Source organism: Danio rerio, chromosome 3, assembly GCF_049306965.1.
Source record: "Danio rerio strain Tuebingen ecotype United States chromosome 3, GRCz12tu, whole genome shotgun sequence".
Taxonomy (NCBI): domain Eukaryota; kingdom Metazoa; phylum Chordata; class Actinopteri; order Cypriniformes; family Danionidae; genus Danio; species Danio rerio.
Window position 1 is genome coordinate 14,844,438 of NC_133178.1, and position 19,615 is coordinate 14,864,052.

The 19,615-nt window shown below is 35.8% G+C and overlaps 1 protein-coding gene across 5 annotated transcripts in view; it reads right to left on the minus strand.

Moving 5' to 3' along the window:
• The window catches only part of cacnb1 (calcium channel, voltage-dependent, beta 1 subunit), a 74,089-nt gene that overhangs the window by 18,093 nt on the left and 36,381 nt on the right, over nucleotides 1–19,615 (minus strand). For 3 of the 5 annotated variants that reach the window (XM_009299278.4, XM_073939035.1, NM_001002652.1), the window contains 5 exon segments: nucleotides 19,462–19,598; nucleotides 12,039–12,106; nucleotides 5,178–5,206; nucleotides 321–401; nucleotides 109–167 (listed from right to left, as the gene is read on the minus strand). In XM_009299278.4, the coding sequence (XP_009297553.1) occupies nucleotides 109–167; nucleotides 321–401; nucleotides 5,178–5,206; nucleotides 12,039–12,106; nucleotides 19,462–19,598 (374 nt within the window). 5 annotated transcript variants of the gene reach the window in all.

Below are 19,615 nucleotides of genomic sequence, written 5' to 3' on the forward strand. Positions count from 1 at the left end.
AATGATCTGCACAGAGCTGTAATGTTACCTAAATGTTTATCAATGCCATAGTGATGAGAAGAAGTCTATTATTCATTATAATCATGGCATGCACATTATGGTACCCACCTGCCCTCAAATTTGTGTTTTAGAAAGTCGAAGAGAGCTTTCTGCATCATATCTGTGACCTGCAACACACACACACACACACACACACACACACACACACACACACACGCACGCACGCACGCACGCACGCACGCACGCACACACACAATATGAGCATAAACAACATGACTACAATAATAAATTGCCAATTTCTGAGAGAAGTGCAGTCTTGCCTCATAGCCTTTAAGGGACGGCCCCACTAAAATAATGGGTCTCATGGAAGGCACCACATCGTAAGGAGGAACATGTTCCATCTGAAAATTAACACACACAAAATAAAACCTCTTTAGAGAAATCATAACCTAAAGTAAACATTTGCCAGTACTGACCTAAATACCTGTTTTTTTTAAATAGGCAAGGTGTCTTTTTACTGCTCCAACAATTGAGGTTTTCTTTTTTCTTTCTCAGTTTTTCCACTAATTTCTTTGTTTTCATGCCGATTCTGAGACAGTTTTAACAGTGCCTGTGCATGAAAGATTTTTCTTGGAAGCTGATCAATTAAATTAACATTTTTAATATATATTAGTAAAGTGATTTAGTGTAAATAATATATATAGAACCTGATTTATTATAATGCTCTAATCCATAGATAATATATTGCCAACATGTTAGTTTAATATAATTAAGTTGCATAAATATATTTTACAATTAATTTAACTGAATGCAATTTTCTACAAATAATAATTAATTAATGTAATTACAGTTATGAGTGTCAATATATATGTTTAATTAAACAGATTAATGCATAATGTTTAATTAGTCAATCATTTAGACATATACTATGATTTAATATTATCATGGCTAGAGAAAATTCCCAGATGAAAAAGAATCCAAAGGCATTATTTAGGTTGATGAATACACTTTAAAACAGACATAACATAATTCATATATTCAAAGTTTACTTGTATATCATGAGTTAACAGCTCTTAATTTCCTTCACTTTGCATATGAAATATACATATCTAATCAAATACATCATGTTATATTATCTGTGCAACGCACCTAAACATATAATAATGCGCCAGAGTGTCCATCTGAGGGATGCTTGGCGCTCTTTTTATTGTCTTTTCTTCTCATCAAAACCTCATATTTTAGTAATCATACTAAATTAGACATCATTTGAAAGCTTTGAACTCATCCTGTGAAAACCATTTTTAAATCAGGACATTGGATTACCATGGAAACAGTGCTTTAAAACCTTTAAACAAGCTCTTTCTTCTCATCGATGGTGTCAGGATTGATATTACAAAATATACTAACTATATTATTTCTACATACTATATGCAATATGTTACGCATGCTGCAAGTCTTTAGTTTCTATATATTCATTCATTTTCTTTTCGGCTTAGTCCCTTTATTAATCTGGGGTCGCCAAAGTGGAATGAACCACCAACTTATCCCGCCCATGTTTCATGCAGCGGATGCCCTTCCAGCTGCAACCCATCTCTGGGAATCATCCATACGCACTCATTCACACTCCTACACTATGGACAATTTAGCCTACCCAATTCACCTGTATCACATGTCTTTGGACTGTGGGGGAAACTTTATTTAAATAAACTTTAAATATACTTTATTTAATTTTTCACAGTTTTATATAGGACAGTAGAAAAGAGACAGGATTACATAGGGAGCTGAGAGAGAGGGGAAGGCTCGGTAAAGGACCTTAAGCCGGGAATCAAACTTGGGTCGCTTTGAGCCCCTCAATGCTATATATCGGCACACTTTACCACTAGGCTATATATTTAATATCTGTTATATATATATATATATATATATATATATATATATATATATATATATATATATATATATATATATATATATATATATATAAAAACACTGATCTTGATTGTCTGATTGATATATTATATAAATGGAGTTTTTGTGCTAGCCTGCTAACCCTGACAGACATGTGCATGTAAACGGCTTTTCATCTCGTTTTACGCTTGAACAAATAAATGAATGCTGAAGTCTATTTATCTGATTATACTTTACTTACGTTACAACATCGATGCAGTAAAAGTAATCGTTTAAAACTGAAAATAGTCACATTAACCGTTCACCAGAAGTTAAGGTTAGGGTATGGGAAGAAACACTATCTAAGTGTATACCCTATTGACAACAACACCTTTAGTTTCTAATGTTGGCCAAACCTATATTTTTGGAAAGGTCTGACGTTCTTAAGGTTATATATTTGGTGATAGAAAGTGAAACTGTCACAGAAATGGGTTGATGTGTGACCGTAGGATGCTATAAAAAAGAAATGTGTTACCCAATGTGAATTTCTGGTATCACACCCAAATCACATTTAAAGAAACTATCATTTTTGTACTTTAAATTTGGCGAATAATTTCAATAGACGCAAGACTTGGATGCAATATGGATTTGGTTGCCACCTAGTGGCTATTATTGGTAAAATACCTCAATAAAATCTCAATTTTTGTAATCTCAATTTCAAAATTAGAAAGTAATGATTAGACACATGGCACATAACGTAGACATAATTGGTTGTTTTCAATCATGTGGTTCTGGTGTCGCACGAAATTCAGATGGAGAAAGGGAAGTAAAAAAAACTGAATGGGAGACACAGAGGAAAGTCCAAATTTGAGTGATTTATATCATATTTCACAGGAGATATAAATAGAAAATAAGCACATATGTTGGGCATGATCCTGATATCATGCCCCTATATATATATATATATATATCATACAGTACTATATAAGCTATTATGCTACATGAAAAATACTATAGTAAATACTATAGTGTTTGGAAGCATACTATAGATAATTACTTGAATTAAACTGTCGTAGTTACAATATTGTTGCTGTGGTACGACACAACTATAGTAATAAACAAATTGTTCAATAGGCTTCAGTTCTCTACGCTATTATTATACACCATCACAATGCACCAATATATTTACACTGACGTCACAGTATTTATTACAGTTTATCAGTTTACTATTAACAAAGAGTTGTACACATTATACACTTTACGATGTGATTCAAAAACATGTTTATTATAAATTACTATAGTTTTCCTCCCATGCGCATATTTTCCAGACATCACAAAATAACAGATGAAAGCAGACAAAAGTGTGGGCGCATAGTCTGCATTATTATTTATTTATTTTTGTAAGGGGGAAAGTGCTCCACAATAATAACCGTCAAGTTTTGTCGCAAGGGTTGCATTTCTTTTTTTGTTCTGTTGATGAACTTACCATCAACAAACATGATGTGCATCTCGATGTTCATGTTATGGTTGTTTATTCCACCAAAACGCCAGTAAAAACTTGGATTATTGCAAAACAAAACAGAGATTTCATTGTAGCGATTACATGGCAGAATACGCTGTTTATATTCTCCTGGATTTTGTGTAAGTGTGTTGGTGTTTGTATCTGATTTTTATAACACATTAACATATTTATACACATATCTAGACCTGTATATCATCTTAATTGGCGCCGTCAAACAAATTATAGCAATCAAAAAAAGTTTGTACACATGGATGTGTTGCAAAGATTTTTATTACATGCCACCTTTTCTTCTGTTTTTCTTTAACTTTCTTCCGTTTATGAGCAAAAACTTTTGGAAGGCTATAAAAGCTGTCTGGCATTTCCTATTTTGGCCAATTAACCAACTTTAAATAGCATAAACAGAAACATTGTGGTGTTCGGATAGCGATTCCTACGTAGAAAAATCACTTCCTGCCTTCCATCTGAGCCTCCTGCATTAATGATGTCATGTGAAAACAACCTATATGGATTTGGTTGCCACCCGGTGGCTATTAATAGTATAATACCTAAATAAAATATCATCAGAACCTCAATTTTTGTAATATCAATTTAAAAATTGCTAAGTAATGATTAAACAAATGGTTAGCACTGTCACTGTCAAGAAGCTCACTGGTTCGAGTCCCAGCTGAGCCAGTTGGCATTTCTGAGTGCACAGGTTTCCCCCACAGTCCAAAGACATGCACTATAGGTGAATTGAATAAATTAAATTGGCCGTAGTGTATGAGAGTGTGTGTGTGTGTGTAGTTTTTTTTTTGCGGCTGTAAAGACATCTGCTGCATAATAACATATGCTAGAATAGTTGGCGGTTCATTCGGCTGTGGCGACCCCTAAAGTTTATGCAATTTTCTGAAATGTTTTAGCAATAATCTGCCAATTGTCTTCTTCTAAGTGTTTAAAAGTACAAATATTAATGTCTAGATACCGCATTTTCACTTAAGGGCTTAATAATAATATTTTAGCTGCTTTATATATTTAAAATATTTTTAGGATGCTTATATTCATATTAATCTTCTGACAGGCCATAACGTGAATCTCAGAGCTCTTTATGTCCTGTTAATGTTCAGAAAGTGTGTATGAGAAAATCCTTCACTCAACTTATCTCCATTCATCCTCTGACCCACTTATATAATACATGCTCAAAAATTTCAGATGGCCAGCTATAGTAAACAACAAGAACATCTAAACATAACTTGAAAATAATGTCATCATTCTGAATGGAGTGATTCCCATCTGTGCGTGTGTGACGGTAGCATTGTGACAGCAGTAACACGCGTGGGCTCCGCTCTGTGTCATGAGCCTGTAATGGAAACGGAAAGCGTGGAAACCTGTCGGGGTGTTTCTGCCTCATGTTGTGTGCGTTTATTTGCAGGAGGACGACAGAATTCTGTGTGTCCACACATGTGGGCGAACACATGGGCCGCATTCATTCATTTGTTAATCCAATCTGAATGAGATGTAGTCCTGTGGAGCTCTGAGACGAACAAATCCTGACAGGTTTTCCTCTGCTTTCAGAACTATTTTGTGGTAAACAATGCAGGTGGTGAAATCCTTGTCTACATGCCACCGGTAATTCACATTCAAGTCTTTAGAGCAGCACTGAAACATTCACAGTATTTGCTCAGCTCATGTAGAAACACAAAGAGAACAGCTTATAAGACAGGGATGCTTTCATAACAAGTACAAAAGACAGATTGCACGAAACAGAAAGTTAGCTTTTGCAATGACTCACCGATTTCTGTTTCTGTTTGGCAGGCCCACCTATCATTACGCACACAGCAAGAGAGAGAGAGAGAGAGAGAGAGAGAGAGAAAAGCAAAGCAGGCAAACAAACAGAAGCTTGTTAGTGACAAATTGTTAATACATTTAGGATGCTGGAAGAGAATGAATCAAATGTCGGCGTTAATAAAGTGCTTCACTGAGTGCTCAGTTATCCGTATGGAGAATGAATCAAAGCATCAGATGTGGCCAGATGAAGAAAAGATGGAATTTCCAAAGGGGATTAGATCAACTGCGGCTTGGCTGTTCGTTTAGTTTTAGTAAAACTCTCCCTGTATAAATATAGCATTCATTTAAATGACTTGATTACTTTGAGTCTTCTAGATTGACCCAAACCTGAACATTCTGTCATTATTTACTCATCCTAATGCCGTTGGAGACTTTTAAAACTTGCTTTTAATCTGAACAACACAAAAGTCGAAATATCAAAAATAATAAACAGTTCCACCTGAGGAATATGGGTTGATGCAGAACAATATGGTACACGTTTATTTCCATTTCCACTATCAGACGTATCAAAATACTGTATCGTACCACTTTTTTGGGACCATTTGGTAAGGGTACCTGGCATGACAAGCACGGTATTAAAAAGGTGGAGCTTGACTTGAAAGCTGATTGGTCTACAAAGAATTGGAGATTACAATTCGGCCAAAGTCACATTATAATTGCATTATGAGGGTGTATGTTAATGTTGTCATTGTTATTCACTGATAAATGTCTTCTCTGGTGCAGTTCGCAGATCTTATTCATGTTCACACATATTTAGATTTGGCAGATCAGGATGTGTCATGCATTGTTTTATACCGATGACGCCACCGAATTGTGTATTTTATTACAAATCACAACAAAACTGATTTAAACATGCACATAACTAGATTTGAGAGTTTTTCATTGACTATACACCTTTTATAGTAATTTAAAGCACTTTTTATAGTTTTAATAGTAATTCCCTATTATGTAATATAATTAACAATATAATAATAATATAATAATATAAAAGGTCATATTTTGGTTTTGAGGGTCTCCAACAACAGGCTGATAGGCATGCAAGGTCAAAAAACACTTTTGTCTTATAGCATGCGTTATTTTTACCTAATTATCTCAACAACTCCCACATGATTTGTTCAGCGATTTATTTGTTCCTAAACTCCTCCCTTGCATGATGCTAATCTGCTGTGATTGGTCCGATAACCAAGTCTGCTGTGATTGGTCAACTGGATTCAGCGTTCAGGGCAAAAGCTGAGTTATTTTGAAAATTGACCATGCCAGGCAGGCAGAAAATCCGAGCAAGAGACAAATCATTCATTTGACTCTAAATCGACTCAATAGAATTGATAGTTTTAAACACCATGCCCTTTTAGATTTAAACCTCAGCTGAATGTTTTCATTCACTTAGAGCTGTTACACACTGCATGTATGGTAACTTAAAAAAAAACTCATAATAGGGGCTCTTTAAATTTTGGACAATTCTTTACACAAAACTGTAATTCTTGCATTCTCAGACGTAAATCAATTATCAAAAATGTAAAACCAATTTTCATTTAAATTATTATGATTGGTGTTGCTAAAAACTGTTGATCTGCTTCATATTTTTGTGGAGACCATAACACTTAATACATTTAATGGTTTTTGATTAATCTGATATATTTTAAACCAAGTATTTTTAAAATCAATTAGAATTGAACATTTTAATGTTGATATAGGAACAGTACAACTGTGTTCAGCATTTATAATAATCAGAAACATCAAATAAAAACGTTAGAATTTCTGATAGATTGCGTGACACTGAAAAAATCAGCATTGACTAAGAAATAAATGTTAAAATATAGATTCAAATTGTACACTAATTTTTTTCTCACAAAAAAACTGTTTTTAATGTATTTTTGAATTACAGTGAAGAAATTTTTTCTGAGAAAACATATTTTGAAAGTTCTGTTGACTTGAAATTTACACCTGATGTTGCTAAAAACCAAAGAGATCCATATAATAAAAGAAAACAAATCTATTTAGCTTACAAATTAAGTTATGTGTAACAACATGAAATGACACAGGAAAGTGTAGAAAGGTGTAGAAAGGCAGTGAAAACCCAGACAGCAGCTGAAATCTCTCAGTAGTTCTTCAGCAATCCTCTGCCTTTCCTCAGTGTAAATGAATATAAGCTGCCGCAGTCCAACATCTACATTATCAGGATGATAAAGATGAAACCAAAGTGGACCTTACAGTAAGACAATTATCCAAAACACAGCTAAGGATACTCTTAAAAATGGTTTCAAAAAAAGAAAAATAAGCTGTAGAGTGACCCAGCCAATCACCTGACTTGAATCCAATAAGAAATACAAGATAAAGCTCAGATTTGATAGCCGAGACCACAGAACCATCAAGATTTTTACACTGTTGATATCTGAAAAAAAAACACACCTGAGCAATTCATGTGACTTCATTTTCCACATGAGAGCCGTCTTTAAGCTGTCGTCACCAAAAAAGCCTTTTATATACAAGTATTAAATACATTTTAGTAGTTCAGCACTTTCTCTTTGTATCATTCCACTGTTAATAAATATATCAATAAAAAAAAAATTTCGTATTGTTTGGCTTTTTTACCGAAATTTGGTTCAATTGCACATCAACAGCTCCTTTGGATATACTCAGGTTTCTTACACCTTTTTCAACTTCAAATTCCAGCACTTTTCAAGCACTTTCAAGGTGCAATTTATGCTTTTCCAGCACCTAACAACCACGGAAAATTACGTTTATATATGCTGTATGTACGTTTTCACATTTAAACTGATTGTGCTATTTAAAAAAACATATATGACATTTCAATTAAAATCGTTAAATACTTTGGAACATAGATTTATTGAAAAAAAAAAAAAAAGTTATTGGATGAAAAATCTTAAGTTTAGTCTCTTTCTACCTAAAGTTGATATCTCAAAAATGAGCTTACAGTCAGATTTTGTTTGGGTGTGGTAGCAAGTTGACTTGTCTGTTTTAAACTATTCCTGAGCACTTTGTTTGCTGTTTTAGGTGCAAATATGCATTCTGTGTGAATATCTGCTACATATGCGCATGCTGTGAACATTTAGCAGTGAAAACTGGTAACAATTTTATGCACTTGCACAAATGCTCCTAAATACATTATGAGCTCGCATAGATAAAATTTCAGGTGCATATATGCAACCAAAACAGTCGGAATTTCGAGCCTCTATGATTTCAAATTCAAGCAGGTTTAAGCACTTTGTCCAAAAGCCAAGCACTTTCCTAACCTTGAAAACACTCTATTAAAAATCAAGCATATTCCAGGATTTCCAGCACCTGTATGAACCCTGTATATTATTCTCAGAAAAAAACACATCACGTGTTGAATACTTCTTTCTCCCACTGTACATCTGAGAATGCATATATTAAATATATCATAAACCACTGCATATATCACTTAGAAACTCTCAAATCTAATTATATGCATGTTTAAATCAGTTTTGTTCAAATTATTATTTTTAATGTATTTTTGAATAAGTAAACAAAAATAAACTGTTCACTCAGTCTCCTATATTAGGAAAAAACTGAAAATTGATTGAAAAATTATAACTTTTTCTTAAACACAGGGTGAGTAAATGATGAGTTTCTTTTTACCTATTGAACTAATATTTCTAAGATGCGAATTTAAGCACAAACAAATGTCCACAAACAGCAAAGACCACCCACATTGAGACACAGAAAGTGCTGGGTTAGGAAGGGTCTGATTATTAGTCACTCGTGAAGGAGGCTGGCGTCTAATGATGCATTCATCTCCAGGTTACCTTCTTAAAGAAAGGGAGGCGGGGCAGGTTGCCTTGAGGGGAGGTGACACTTCCGCCCACACCCTTATGGTCGCGGGTGTCGGCAGTCTCCGCCTCCTCAACATCCGAATCCAAAGCATCGTCATAAAGCCCCGAGGACAAGTCAGCTACGGGACCCATGGGGAGGTAGACGGGGTTTAATGGGAGGATACAACAGGAGAGAGAGATAGAGAAGGAGCGATAGAACAGGGACACAGGGGTAATGGACAGAAAACGAGAGAAGAGGAAGAGAGGAGAAACAGCAGCATGATGTATAGACTTGGCAGAGTCAGAAAGGTGATGAAGAGAACACAGAACGTGCTATAAAAATGAAGGACAAGCAAAACTGAAAAGAAATGACCTTTTTCATGGACTACTAATGGCCCTTTTCCACTGAGTGGTACAGTATGACATTGTACGAGTTGGTATGGGTCACCTTTATCAGGCTTGCGTTTCCACTGCCAAAAGGGTACCAATGGTGTACGACCAAGTTTTAGCCGACATCATTCTCGCTTGAGGAAATGGGTCTCTCATTTATCATATGAGAAGCACTTCTCACAACACAGATGCTTTATATACACATAAATACTTGCGTATAAATGTTCGTCACTAACCTTTCTATAAACATGATTATAACTGCAGATCAATGATAGGCGAATAACCTACTGTAACGTCTGCAATTATGTAAAATAAATAAATAAATGCACTGTATATGAACACATACAGACCCTTACAGTCTCAGATGTTACCAATTACAGCAAAACTACATACAGCATACTTTTAGTCCTTATTTGGGTTCAAAAACAACACGAAATATAGCCGACAGTCTCTGAAAACCTCTCATCTGAATCTTTAATCTTTACCAGCACATGTAACCTCTTGTGAGCAAGTAATTCCATCATTCCGAGTTCATAATAGTCCGAAAGGTGATGATAATGGTTAAACATGGCAGTTTGTTCATCTTTTAGGTTGCTGAAAGAATCATTCGCTCCTTTGTTTTTTCCGGCTTCTCCTTTGTTTTTTTGTGCTTAACTTTCGAGTTTGTCCGCTTCTGAAAGGATTGGACGTCAGAAGCACTTCAAAAATCGCACGCACGTTATTATCATCAGCTCAAGAAATGTTATCTAAAATATAGACATGTACGAGAGTGATTGTAAGCTCCCTGGAGAAAGTGAAACTGCTCACCCTTTTAGACGGCCTCGTAAAACAAAAACAGAACACGGCAGATTTTGTTCTTCTTGGCTTTGTGGCTGTTCATTAAGACGACAACGGGGTTTGTTTGAGCTCAGCCAGGAGGACCATGGCTCTTTATTATATGTATATAATATTACGATATAATGTCTCAGCTGTGTTTTTAAAAATGGCGGTTCCTTTGTTTTTATTCTCCGGGCTTGTATACGTGCTAGTGACGTTTCTCTGTAAACCAATGGCGTTCAGCAGCGCGTCTAGCTCTGCCTTTTGGTACACTTGTGTTGTGCTAGTGATATGGTACGGTTCGCTTTTTGGTACCTTTTGACAGTGGAAACGGGCCATAATAGGTGTGATGAAAAGATCTAATGAATTAAGGTTTTCAAATTATTTTTAAATTCATATTCTAGTATTATTTGATATTTATAGGTTAAAGGAATAGAGGATATTATTGAACCAGAATAACAAGCAAGTAATATTATGAACTTTTGTGTTTAAACACAGAAATAATTCAAGTGAGTCATGTGATTGTCATGCTTTACATCAAAGTCAATAACTACAATAATACACACACAAAAAAGATTCATATATGTTTTTTTTTTTTTACCAATGTCCAGTACAAATCTGTTACTTAGTAATATGCAAGTCACCATACCATATACAGTGAGAAACTGCATTATATATAAGGACTTTTCAGAGAGAAATTACGAATTACTGTAAAATTTACAGTGAAAAACATTAAAAAGACCTTCTTAACAAAGAACTTGCATGACATTATTTTATACAAACTATTTTCTTATTAATTTAAATAAAGTTTAATAGCATTATATGCATTTTTCAAATTCTTTTTTAACATTTTGATTTTGAACAAAGCCTGAGATCCACCCAACAAAAAGTGTAAAATAAAATAAAAACAATAATATTGTAATAATACAAAATGAAAAATTAGTAAGTACAAAATTAAGATTGAAATATAAATGATACAGTCTGTCTCGTATTTAACCAAAATAACAATATATGCACTTTAATATTTAAAAAAATTATAATTTTAAATAAAACATTTTCAAATAAATAAAAAATAAATAAAATTATATAATAAAATAAAATTGAACCAATAAAACTATATTGATATATTGTTTTAAAAACTAAACAAATAATAAATGACGACATAAACAACATTCATACTTAAAACTTTAAAATTAAAACAAGCACAGAAAGAATAAAAAAACTATTTATAATATAAAACAAAAACAATAGTTGATGAACTATACTAAAATAACACAACCCTATGTAGAACTCATGTATGAGTTCTGATTATTATTTAATGATTTTCTTTACATTTTAAAGTACAGTGAAGTAGTTCTAAAAGATCAGCATGATGAAATCTTTTTAATTATCCTTTATTTTATGTTATATTTTCTAATCATATTTTTTTGTGGATGCATTGCTTGACTGGGCTCCTCTGAGAAAACAAAAAATAACCTCCATAACAGATCTCATAAACCAAACAAAACTATGAGTAAGATTTCAAACTACAGATGATGATGATGATGCCCATCAAGAGAAATGAGAGAGATAAAAACAAGATAAAAGCTGGAAGACTAGAAGAATGAATGATAAGAGAGAAGAGAAGAGGGCAGAGGGGATCCTAAGAGGACGCTCTAACTATCTAACCATCGCGTTTAATGATTAAGCCAGTATAAACTCATGGCTTTACCTTCTGTGTCTGTATGTGTTTATATAATGACAGGGATGTTATATCTTTATCACAACACAACGTGAAAACTCACAGCGTTATGGTGTGATCATACCTGTTCCAGGAGGAGTGGGCCTGCGGGCACCTGTGGCGACGTCCAGGCTAGAGCTTCCACCAGACTTACTGATAAACAGATAGAAAGAACAACAGAAAATTAATTCAAATGTTCTCCAATTGCTGCTGTTTACGGGGCTGTTTATATATCGCGTCTTTTGCACACGCATATTGGGGTGATGTGCTAAGGTATTCCAGACACACACTGCGAGTCACCTGACAAGTGTTGGCATGGAATATACACATTTCAGTACACTCTTTACTTTCGACAAGCACAGAGAACCCTAAAGCCTGTTTCACACCGCAAGCGTCAGCAGAGCGTGAGCAGAGCGTGTTTTTTCGGCGTCCATGTGAACAGATTAGAGCTTTCATACCGCACGCAGCACCAGCGCGAGGTGCGAGCGTCGCTGAAGCAGCAGTGCAGCGATAGTTTCGGCGTTGGGCCTATTTTTTCCACGCTGCTCACGCTCAATTAAAGTGACAGTGCATTGATAATGACCAAAACACAGTGAATGACAGTAAAAAGTAGCAATTTTACCCAATAAATGCGTTAATAATGTCAACTAATTTATATATAGTAAATCAAATGAACTTAAATGATTAAGAACGGCAACAAACATTTATTTAGGCCCGAACTACAAAACCATATGTAAAACAATTTTAGTATCAGTTTTGCTTAAGTTGCACAGTAGTGTTTCAGGAGAGGGGAAATAATAGGGGTGTTGTAGTCCATAGCGAAGTGTATTGTGGGTAGTGTAGTTCGACACGCATGTTGGAGGAATGATGTGAGCTCGCTGTGTGCTGTGCAGCTGATGCAGAGGAAAAAAGTTGTATTCGGCTCTGTTTTATGTACACTGAAGTTATTCCTACCAAGAGCTGTTTGCACTGTGAACCTGACAACACGAAAATAAGTAAAAGAGGGGCAGGCATTAATTACTTTAGTCCGTTTCATCCTTTGCACGAGCATGAATTAACGAGCTGTTATTCTGCCGCTGGACATCACTGAAGCGGATAGAGCTTGAGAAGCATACAGTACTATTTGATCTATAACAGGGTTTTTCAAAGTCTAAGACAGTGGGCCTCCCTTTTGACACAACTTATCCATTGGCGCGCCCCCCTCCTCCCAAACACACACGCACACACGCGCGCCGAACACACACACACACAAAAAAAATTCTGGAGGTTTTCCTGCTACCTCATCATGCTTGGTTTCAAGGTGTCGCCGAAGTTTAGCGGGTCTTATGCTGTCATTAGCCAAAATATCTTGACAAACCACACATAAATGTCGTGGTTCATCAGCTGGTCCTGTCCACGTAAATCCTAAACTCAAATACTGATCATCATATCGTCGTCTTTTGGGTTCAAGCCCTGAACTTGAAGGCTTTGAATCGGGGGGTCTCAGAAACTGATCCATTGTATTAGCAGCATGATTAGCAGGCATATACCCGTATTGGCGGGCTTGCCAAACAGAAGCGAATTCACAGCTATGGCCTTCTGGGTAAAAAAGGTTTTCTTATATTTGACGTATTATTTTTTTTTAGCTTTGTTTAATTAAAACGTTAAAATAATAAAAAATACATATAATAATTAAACTTAATAATTATATTTTTATCATATAATATTTTTTCCCGCGCCTCCCCTGACATGCTCTGGCGCCCCCCCAGGGGAGGCGCGCCTCACACTTTGAAAACCCCTTATCTATAAGATTAGTAAAATAAACATTTGCAGGTTAAAAAAACAGCATAGGAGGAAGTTGCCGCGGGCCTTGGTGCAGATGAAAAGTTTAAAAAGTGTATTTGTATATAGAGAGACATGGGTAACTAGATAGAATAGATAGGGGGATAGGTTGATATCTGCAGCAGCTGCGGAAGAGTTGCGCGCTGCAGATGCTACGGTGTGAAAGGCAAACGCCTGCGTGCTGCTTCTGCTCTCCATACGCGCTGCGCACGCTCTGCTCACGCGCTGAAACAGGCGTAACACTGCAGTGTTTTTCCATTTTCTCCATAAATATAAGTTGTATCAGAGCTGCAACAAGGTTTTGTCATCCTCTGAGAAAACGGTTGATGGTCATCTTGCAATGACAGACGACAAAAGAGCGCACTTTCCACACTTTTAGACATGATATGTGAACGGCCCCTAAAGGTTTCATGTGTTTGAAATGTCTCTTGCTCGCCAAGGCTGTATTTATTTAATCTAAAAAAAAAGTGGCTTAATAATTAAAAAGTGCTTAAAATAAGTGCTTTCTAATTTCATATATTTATAAACAGTATGATAGTAATAGCAAAGCTGAATGTTCAACATGATCGCTCCAGTTACTACTGTCACATGATTCTTCAGAAATTATTGGAATATACTGATTTGCTACATAGAAACATTTTTCTTACTATTATTATCAATAATGTAAATAGTTGTGCTGCTTAATTTAATATTATTGTGAAAACCAAGATACAAAAAAATGAATACGTTGCCAGTAGGGATGCCACAATTCTGAATTTGAAGCGCAAATGAAGCGGATTTGTTGCGCGGATAAAGCGGGGTTTGACGCGCGAATGAAGCGAGTAAACTCAAATGTTCACGCAGCTATTTACGCGCGAATAGCGAAATTTATCCGCGCGTTCCGTGGGGTGTGAACACAGCATAAAGACATGCGGTACATGTTTGTTAGTAGTGTTTGTGTGTGAATGAGAATGTATGGGTGTTTCCCAGTGACGGGTAGCAGCCGGAAGGGCATCCACTGCGTAAAACAAATGCTGGATAAGTTGGCGGTTCATTCCGCTGTGGCGACCCCAGATTAATAAAGGGATTAAGCCGGAATGCAAATGAATAAATTAATTTCCCAATAGAAATTAAGTAAGGATATTTTTAATGTACTTCCTTTAATATGTTTTTTTTTTACATAAAAAAAAAAGATTTCAGGTCAATATTATCAGCCCCTGTAAGTTTTTTTTTGTATTAACTACAGATAAACCCACTTTTATCAATTTTTTTTTTTTGTGCTTTATTTATAGAGCACATTTAAAAACAACAGATGTTGACCAAAGTGCTTTACAAAACGACCAGCATACAAAATCTATACCTATATTTAAAAATTGTGCAAAATATATAAAACAGGTTAAAATTAATTAATTACAATCAAAGGCAAGAGACAGAAGGTGATTTTTTAGATGAGACTTAAAAGCACCAAGTGAAGAACATGACCGGACCTGTAAAGGCAGACCATTCCACAGTCGGGGGGGCTGCAGCAGAAAAAGCCCAGTCACCTCTTGATTTCAACCGCGTTTTGGGGACAACTAGCTGAAACGTGTTTTCAGACCTGATTGGCCTCAATGACGTGTGCCAGTGAAGAAGCTCAGAGATGTAAGTCGGTGCCAGACCATTCAAACTTTTAAAAACTAGTAGCAATAACTTATATTGAACTCTAAATTGGACTGGGAGCCAGTGAAGAGACAATAAAACTGGTGAGATACTAGAAAAAAATTTTTTTCCAGTTAAAAGCCTAGCAGCTGCATTTTGAACCAGCTGCAGGCGTGCTATTGATGCCTGTGAAACTCCAGAATACAAAGAGTTACAGTAGTCCAGTCTTGACATAATAAAAACATTAATGACAGTTTCCAGCTCTTTAAAAGAAAGAAAAGGCTTCAATTTGGCAATGTTCCTTAATTGATAGAAACCACTTTTGACGACTGAGTTTATTTGCTTGTCGAACTTTAACTCAGTGTCAAAAGTAACTCCAAGATTTTTACGTGACCTTAGGCTTATAACTTGTTTAATTAACCTTACCTATATAGCTAACCTACACAGCAAAATATGGGAACCCAAAACAACTCTATGGGAGTTAATTTCAACACTTTGAAAGTGTCTCATGGGGTCCACTCAAAACAAAGTTAAATCAACACTTTCAAAAGGGTTGGCACATTGACACCGAAGTAAGGGTTAATTTTAACTCTGGGCAGAGTTAAAAAATGTAACTATATTTAACACCGCCTGGTGTAATATATTTATTTAATTCAACTCTCTTGAGTGTAAATATGGTAAAAAGGTCAAATAGACTGTAAATTATAAAATAAAAAACATTTTATTTGAAAACATTCACCACTTTAACAATTCATTCAGTTTTTAAAATGCAACAATGTCAAATATGCTTTAAATCTTTTATTAGTACAGACAGTATCAACAAGATATGTATGACCAGCGCTCAAAAGGCTGTTTGAGTCATTTGGTCCAAACTTGATGTTTCATCAGAGCAATTTGAAAGTTCAATATATCGTCACTCATAGTTTACTTCTGAACACATAGTTTTCTTGTGAAATTACATTTTAAACAACTTGGCGTGCAAATCTTTCACTTCGGGTGTTTCCTTGGTCCTCCATATCAAACACAGCAGTTTAAATGAAGGTATAAATGCTGTAAACTTGTGTAAAAACAAACTGGAGCTAGGAAATCTCATCAAGCATGTCCTGTGAATGAAGTGCTTCCCAGCCACAGGATGACCTTTTTATCCATGACGATGTAGCAGCTGCTGATCGCTCGTCTGGTGGTTCCTGATGCACGGATATAGGGTGATGCTCATCTAAGAACTCTTCAAGACTCCAGCATGACTAAGAAAAATGTTTAAAAACAAATAGCAATCAAATTCTATTATATATTTAAAAGAACATTTAAAGTAAATAAAACATTCAAGAAATCTAAACTCACCTTTTGAAAATCTTCATGATGATCCACAACTTGACTCTCCCAGCTGGTTGAGATGACAGGATATGGAAAAGTAGAAAAAACACATACATCACTGTTGGATCTCCAAAAACAATTAGTTTAACCACTATGGCTAGAACTGGAAAAACAGGCAGCTGTCTGTCCAGAATCCTGAATTTAACACAACACTTGGAGCAAAATTTAGAGGAGCTTAAAATCTTTTATATCATTTAGTGATGCTGACTTCCCCAAAATATTGGCCACAGTGTAAAAAATATTCATAAACTTACAGTTTTCTGTAAGCGTGTGCGTGCGTGCGTGCGTGTGTGTGTGTGTGTGTGTGTGCATGCGTGTTTCTTTACCAGTTAGGCCCTTTCAAGTCCAGTATTGACGCCACCTTTCCTGGAGTCCAGCAGATGTTTCAGGTCCAAATATAATCTAAAATATTAGGATAAGCAGAAGAGGAAAAGTGCAAAGCACAAAGCAAAGAGCAAAACATTATTTAAGTGACAGTTCACCCACAATACAAAACTTATCACCTTCATGTCATTCGTTATTCTCTAATGCTCTAATACCCTCTCAGCTAGTGAAACAAATACAGAACTTTATCAAACATACCTTCATTATTATCACCACATATGACCAAGAAGGTGTGCTTGGTCATTTCACCAACTCTGGAAATACACCATCCGTCTCTAATCAGCCAATCGTCACAGGGTCTTGTGTTATTGTATGGAAAACTGTAGCTGTTAAAAAAACAACAAAAAATTAGTATCTAACACATATGCATAACCTTCAGATAAAAAAAGAGAGATGAACATCACAAAGTATGCCTCACACTTTTTCAGATATCTTTTGATTCAGATGTTGATTATTGATAATAAATCTACAAATCAAACCTGTATCATCATTAGGCTGCTCAAATATGAATCAGTTGATTAATTTTACAGACAGGTGGCTGTTTACAACGCACTAAATTGTCTTTAATAAAACGGAAATGTTGTGTACAGTACATGCTAAGTTTAGCCTATAGTTTTAAGCACAATATCATGCGGGAGAAAAAAGCTTGACTAAGATGTTCCTGACTACAGAAATAGCCTAACTTACAAACGTCAGACAGCCCGAGTTGGGAAAAGTCGTTTTCGGGGGATACAGAGTTGATTTGCGGGAGAGATGAGTAACGTTACCTGAAGAGCGGTGGGGCGAGTTGCGCACGACGTACCTTAAGAACGGTGGGGGTGACTTGCGCACGACGTAACGTTACCTGAAGAGCTGGGAGGGATGCGGTGGAGAGGGGTGTGCAAAGTGTTTAATGACCGGGCGGGAGACGCGCGATTTCCGGGAGATTATCATTCATTTGCGGGCATCTACTTGGGCATCTGGGAATCTCTGTGCATTTGCGGGATAACGTTAACGTTAGTCCCGCAACTTCCGGGAGACTTCTGTAACGTTAAATGTCTGAGTGCAAACGCGGTCATTTAAAGACATTAATGTTAACATTCCGACTTTAATGGTTGTCAACACTTAATATAATTCAAGCGTACGTTGTCATGCGAGTCTATGGACTAACGGTATATGGACGGCCACGAATGAACCAGTTTAAAAGGGCCGCGGTGTTTAAAATAACCAAATTAACATACACGAATAACAAACAATCATATGTTTTAGTCAGGAAGCCTTTTACAAGTAAGCATATGTTCATTTACTCACCAGATATGTTTTAGAAACTCTCCAGAGCTTATGGAAACCGTCCTGTGTTGCTGTTAGCATCCGGGCAGAGTAACGTTAGGCTAGGCGGCTCAGAGTCCGGGGATTCCCTCGCTAGTTTGCTTCGAATTAAAGGAGAAGTGTCGATTTTATTTTACAGATGGGTAACAACGCACAAAATGGCATTAAGCGTGACAGAAATGTGTTGAACATGTACATTTGATGTTTTTATGCACTATGTATGCGTGGGCATATATAAAAAACATTCTTGAAAAGAAGTGAATAGTACTGCAGTTAAGCTAGATACACAAACGACCATGAATGAACTGCAGAAGTTTAAAATTGTCACTCCATTCTAAAGTTATTAACTTAACAATATGTTTACAACTGTATTTCCTTAAAGAAAGTCAGTAAAATACCAACATTTAGGTAGTTTGACTCACCAGTTGCTGTTCTAAACCTGGAAAATGGCGGCTGGAAAATTCATCAGTGACTGGGGCTGCATGAATTCCCGGATGTTGGAAATAACACCACCAAGTGTTGAAAAGATAACTCCTTGATTTCGCACTGAATAAAATCAATTCTAACTCTTATTATATTCATTTATCAAAATATAACTCTTTAACGTCAACACTTTACTCTGAAATGCTTCAACACCGAAAATTTAACTCTGATGAATTTGCTGTGTAGTTAAGCCTTTAAATTGCATTTTCAGCTAAACACTAGCATCCTGCAAAATAACGTAAAATATTGTGCACTGTCATCATGGCAAAGATAAAATAAATTATTTATTAGAAGTTAATTTATTCATTCATTCATTCATTTTCTTTTTGGCTTAGTCCCTTTATTAACCTGAGGTCGCCACAGCAGAAAGAACCACCTAATTAGAAGTTATTAGAGGAGTTATTAAAACTATTATGTTTAAAAATGTGTTTAAAAAATGAAACAGCCCTTGGGAAATTAACTGTGCAGCAAATTAACATTAACTGTGCAGCAGACACAAGCTCACTGTGATTGGCTGTTACCTGGAACTAAGGCGGTTCTGTCTCATTCTCTGTTCTTGTAACTGCCGAGTGCTCTCGAGCTTCACTGGACTGGGGATAAAGCCCACCTCACATCCCTCCTTCACCAAACGCCCGATCCACCAGTCATTATTATACTTCTGTTAACAGAAAACAC